Consider the following 5,490-nt stretch of genomic DNA (forward strand, 5'->3'; position numbering starts at 1 on the left):
GTACACATTGGTTATACAGAATTGAGTTTTGAGTTTAGCACAAAAAAACCTTAATCAAATTGGCAGGAATATGAAGAAGGAAATAAATCTTCATCATAGGTAAAGTATCATCACATGATCTTCTAATGTACCAAATTTGCACTTAACCTCAAAACTAGAAAGATTTTATAATTCTAGTCTCCATTGGTACCAACCTAAGGCTATTACAAAAATAACCAATTTCCTCCTTTTCTCCCTCACTCTTTATTGATTGAGGGATCATTAAAACAGTTTTCCAACTTCAGCAAATGGCACCAAAAGTCACTTATAAGATCCTCTTAAATAATGCCATTTTATCACACTCACCCAGCATTAACTACATTGTGTAAGTTAAGTAGCCAACTGAAAAAATGCATTATGTTCGATTTCCTCATTTCCATTGAGAAGTTTCCAATTACAAAATATAAAAGAATGAATAAATAAAAAAAGCCCCAAACAATGATCCAATCTTTTTCACTAAGTGATCAGTTTTATTGATAATCCTAATTACACGACACTAACTATGTACCGTATTGCCTCATCAAAAACCTTCAAAACCACAGCGTTTTAAAGCTAAGCAACAAAAATTAAATTCCCTGAAAAAAAAAAAAAAGAAGGCTAATAGGGTTTCAAACATAACCTCCAACCAGAATGGGTCTATCTTCATCTTCCCCATCCTCAGTGCCATCATTCCTTTCAGCAATCTCCAGACCCTGCAATCCTTCCACGCAAGCCTTCCTTGCACTCTCCACCTCTACAATTTCATCAATATTCCCAGTGACCACATCGTCCCCGCCGAAATCTCCAGCTTCGATACCCTTATCGGCGGTGCAAGGTCCCGGAAACATGGTCCCCGGGACTCCGATTATCACATCGGAATGGTCTTTATCTGCGGTCCAGTGATCCTTAACGCAATCTCCGTCGGAGTCGGAGTCTTCTCCGGGGGTGAAGATCCGAGAGGCGCGACTTTTCACGGCGCTGGCCGCCTTTAGGAAAGCCTCCTTGATGGAGTCAGGTGGAAGGGCACAGTCCTCAAGACCAGCGTCCTCAAGTCGTGGTGGGAGGATACGATGCAGTATTCCACCACCTTGTTCTTTTGTGACCTCCATTGGTGAATTGAAGAAGATGCTATGCAGAACCAAAGATCCCAACTTTCCTTCAACCCTAGAAATTGAAAGAATCCCAATTTTCAATCTGATTTCTTCGGTTGTCGTGTGAAACAGAATAAGTTAAATCTATATATACACAGATATTCTCCTGTGGATCGAGGAATTTCCAATTTAACAAACTCTAATCTAGTCTATGAGATCGAGACACCTGTCCTCCAAATGTAATGTTCACGTGCTATTTTTTAACTAAAACGAGTATCATTTTTAAAGTATAGATTCATACAAAATTTACTTATGTATACCTCAAATTTAAATTTAAGCTAAAAAAAATGAAAATATAAATTTTAGATTTGCTCAAATTTACCCTTTTAAAAAATACAAATTTTCAACCATGGACTCTAATTTACTAGGGATGACTAACAGAAACAACCTTCCTTTTATTGGGATAATTAAAGTGAAGCCATAAGTGGTATTTAATGAAACAATCAATTCAAATGAAGTTTTGGACATTCAGCTAAAATCAGTTCATTTTGCCTTGAGAAAACAAATTCAAAATCACCTAAGACTTTATTCATTACAATTACTATTTAAAATAGAAAAAATAATAAGAATAGTTGTCAACCACCATAAATGCAGACGGTCAAGAAGTATGAGTCATGAATCATGATTGCGAGTACTATCCAGTAGTACAATAACATATGCAATTCACACTTCATTGGAATAGAGCCATAAAAGAAGATACAAGCAAAAGGAAAACGAAAGCGATAGAATGATAGACAAAATGTCTTTCTCCTGATCCATCTATGATACAAATAGAATTTCATAACCTTCACTAGATGATGATAAAGTATACGTTTGTTAAAAAGCAACTAAATTATATTCACCAAATGCTAAGGGTCTATTGTAGAATTGATACGAAGAGCAAAGCCCTTTGAAGACCTCTTAACATTCACAACCAGTCGATCGTTGTTGCCGCCCTCCACCAGCAACGTCAATTGTATCAGGAAGGTATCTAACATCACCAAGAGGAGAAAATTTAGTACGCTACATACATGACATTGGTATACACAAAAATTGAAATTATGGGGGAAGGGAAAAGATGTTAAACTACATAAACTCAGGGCAAAGTCACAAATGTCATGATACTATACTTCAGAAGAAGATGGTATTGTTAAATGAATATACTTGATAACAAATACCCCTACAAATTGTGCTATATTCTGTTGAAATTACTAGTTTAATAGGGCTGGGGTGAAATGGAAAGTCGCAAGAAAACAACGTTTACTTTTATGACTAGTTACTGGATCTGAGCTATTTTCCTTCAAATTTGGAACAGTATATTGAATGTAATAAAGTAGACACATATCTCTTTACAACTTTATAATTAATCAGAATAATGGACTTACATTTCTTCTTCAGGTTCATTCTTGAGTGCATTTTTGGCTATACATTCAAAAGCAGCATCAACATTAAACCCTTCTTTGGCAGATGTTTCAAAGTACGGTATGTTTCCCTTAGAGGCACACCATGCCTTAGCTTTCTTCTCAGAGACCTATAACAAAGATGAAAAAAGAATTGAGACACTATATAAGAAACAACTGCACGGCCACATTCTAGAAGAGCAAAATCATAATTCTTTTTGTTCTAAACAAGTTAAAACCATGCAGCAGCACATTGTGGCAGAAATACAAAGAAGATAAAAGAACTTACCACCCGACTGTTTCCACCATCAACATCTACCTTGTTCCCCAACACAACGAATGGAAAGTTCTCAGGGTCGGATGGACTAGCCTGAAAATCAATTCCAAAATATGCCACTTTCAACTAGTGCTCCAATATTCAGATAACATTTACAGGTTCAACTAACGGAAATTACCTGAATCAGAAACTCTTCCCGCCAATTGTTAAGATTTTCAAAAGATTTCATTACATTAACATCATAGACAAGAACACAGCAATCTGCACCTCGATAGAAAGCCACACCAAGACTTTGAAACCTTTCTTGTCCAGCCGTATCCCAAATCTACATAGATCAGAATGGACTTAACATTAAAATATGAAGTAATAGATGTCCCACTTATTTTCTACTCGATTTTTTTTATATATATAATTTATAAAAGCTCTTCTACATTAAATAAAGTCTAATCAATATGTATCAAAGAATGAAAAATCTATCATATAAGATCTAATGACAATGGTTTAAAAGAACTAAAAACCTTTCTCTTCGTGAGATGACATGTATTGAAAAAGCTCTGTCAATGTTTAAGAAACTTAAAAGAAAGAAACAAATTGCCAGCGCTTTTCTCAGCCCAAAATAATAAAAGTTTATACCAATACTAAAGGGTGTTGCCTCAGCCAACATGGGGTGAAAAGATAAGAAAACTAAGTTTTCATCTTTAATTCATCCAGGGCATATCAGAATAACCTAATTTCCTTCGATTTGCTAAAGTTTGATAATCAATTCAAAACACCATAGACAACGAAACATTCAACACTAACACAAATAAAAACAAGTAAGCAGAATTACAGATAACATCCCCCAACCAGATCAAGATTGCGCACCAATCTAAAACTCAAAATTACTCACCAAGAACATTAATAAAAAAATATCTCATCATAAATTTTCCTAAAAAATGTATTTACAAGACAGAAGAGACCAACCTGCAATGTGAATAGCCTATCTTCAAATTGAACCTCCTTCGTCAGAAAGTCAGCCCCAATTGTTGCCTTGTACTGATTACTAAACTTCCGATTCACGTACCTAAACATCAATTAACAACAATCGATCACCAAAAAAATCCTTCAAGTGACAAAATTTAAGAAATAAAAATGTACGATCTAGGTTTTAAGAAAGTACTGATTCATCAGCGATGTCTTCCCAACCCTGCCAAAAGAATCATACAAATCATATGTCAATACGTTAATCAACCCTTCATTATTTCAAATCAAAACACAAAATTCATTCTAACCAATATATATAATGAATAAAATAAATGTGAGGTTCGTCAATTCTATTGTTTCCTCCATTTTGATGGAAACCAAACGGATATCATAAAAGAAAGAAAAAAAAATTACCCGCTGTCGCCAAGGATGATCACCTTTAGGAGCATACGCCGACGAGAAGCCATGGATGGAATTAAGTTTTATGAAAATCGAAGAAAAAAAATGATGGCTTTTGAATTTGGGATTCAAAAGTTATTGGAGAGAGGAAAATTTCCTTATTGAATCCGTAATTTGTCGAGGAAGGAGGGGCTGGCTTTGGATTTTGGTGCCAAGCAACCGAGCCCGAAAGAAACGACAGCCTGGATAATAATAATAATAATAATAATAATAGTAATAATTTTATTAAAATATTTATGAGTTACGTTATGTTATACATCCCGCTTGAATTTTTATGATGGTCCATGTTTCATTTTGTAAGTGGTCCACGTATCTAAGCTTTTCCACATGTCTATTAATATTTATTTTAAAAAATTTATTCTCGATTTTAACAATGCAACCTAAAAATATTACTCTTCCTATTATTATTATATATAAAAAAAGAACTTAATAATTATATATTTGACTTTTCTTCTCCTTCTTCTTCCATAAGAAAGAGCAAGTAAAGTTTGTGAATAAACCCAATTTCGTTTTAATAATTTGAAGAATTATAGAATTAATAACATTGCAAGCAAATTAATAGTGGTAAAAGTATATTTTATCAAATAAAAAATTTACATTTTGTTCTTTTTTTACTTTTCTCCTTCATTCAACACATCTTCTTTATTGTTAAAAGAAAATTCAATAATGGGACAAGCAGGTTTGTTTTTTTTTTAAAGGGATAATTATAGCAGTAAACTAGATATGACTTTTACCAATAAAAATATAGAAACTTTTTGCTGGAGTTACTCGAATTTGGTTGAGTGCATTTTTCATTGAAAAAAATCTCTTTCTTTTTTTTAGACCTCTCAATAAAGAGGCTTGGATATATATTAATAACAAGAACTATCAAGATCTTAGACCAAATAAATAAACAAACAAACGTAAACAAAACACCTACTTCTTCTGATCAAACCAACATAAGTAGGAATTAAAAAAAGACCAAAGCCAAAAACACAATAGAAATCTTCAGCTTCTTAACTCGAATAAACTAATTATTAGATTATGGTGTCATATATGAAATAAGTGTAAAAATATTGAACCATTAATAAAAATATGTGTATCTCCACTAATCATCAATTGGTTTTTAGATGGAGCCTCATAATTCTTGTCATGGTATCAAAAGTCAATTCGCTAGCAGGCATTCGATCCACACTAATCCAAAAAGTGAGCTAAGCCGCACGAGATCCGTATAGTACGAAAAGACACTTGAGATAAAATAAAA

General features: G+C 33.5%; 2 protein-coding genes across 2 annotated transcripts; both read right to left on the reverse strand.

Annotated features, from left to right (window-relative positions):
- Positions 1-382: 382 nt before the first annotated feature.
- On the reverse strand, positions 383-1,303 carry LOC133795886 (uncharacterized). The gene has a single exon (XM_062233348.1). It carries the CDS (start codon positions 1,125-1,127, stop codon positions 648-650), a length of 480 nt encoding a protein of 159 aa, XP_062089332.1. The 5' UTR covers positions 1,128-1,303; the 3' UTR covers positions 383-647.
- A 455-nt stretch (positions 1,304-1,758) lies between these two features.
- On the reverse strand, positions 1,759-4,464 carry LOC133795885 (ras-related protein Rab7). Its single transcript, XM_062233347.1, has 7 exons — positions 4,203-4,464; positions 3,985-4,011; positions 3,789-3,888; positions 3,004-3,150; positions 2,838-2,918; positions 2,534-2,679; positions 1,759-2,139 (listed from the first exon to the last, which is right to left on the reverse strand). Exons 1-7 carry the CDS (start codon positions 4,253-4,255, stop codon positions 2,070-2,072), a joined length of 624 nt encoding a protein of 207 aa, XP_062089331.1. The 5' UTR covers positions 4,256-4,464; the 3' UTR covers positions 1,759-2,069.
- Positions 4,465-5,490: the final 1,026 nt, after the last annotated feature.

The sequence above is a fragment of the Humulus lupulus genome, chromosome 8 (assembly GCF_963169125.1).
Source record: "Humulus lupulus chromosome 8, drHumLupu1.1, whole genome shotgun sequence".
Lineage (NCBI taxonomy): Eukaryota > Viridiplantae > Streptophyta > Magnoliopsida > Rosales > Cannabaceae > Humulus > Humulus lupulus.

Coding starts and splice junctions, on each gene's coding strand:
- LOC133795886 (XM_062233348.1), bottom strand. CDS start 1,127: ATGGAGGTCACAAAAGAACAAGGTGGTGGAATACTGCATCGTATCCTC.
- LOC133795885 (XM_062233347.1), bottom strand. CDS start 4,255: ATGGCTTCTCGTCGGCGTATGCTCCTAAAGGTGATCATCCTTGGCGAC. Junction 4,012..4,202: donor ATCATCCTTGGCGACAGCGG/GTAATTTTTTTT, acceptor TTCTTTTGGCAG/GGTTGGGAAGACATCGCTGA. Junction 2,919..3,003: donor GGGAAGAGTTTCTGATTCAG/GTAATTTCCGTT, acceptor ATTGATTTTCAG/GCTAGTCCATCCGACCCTGA.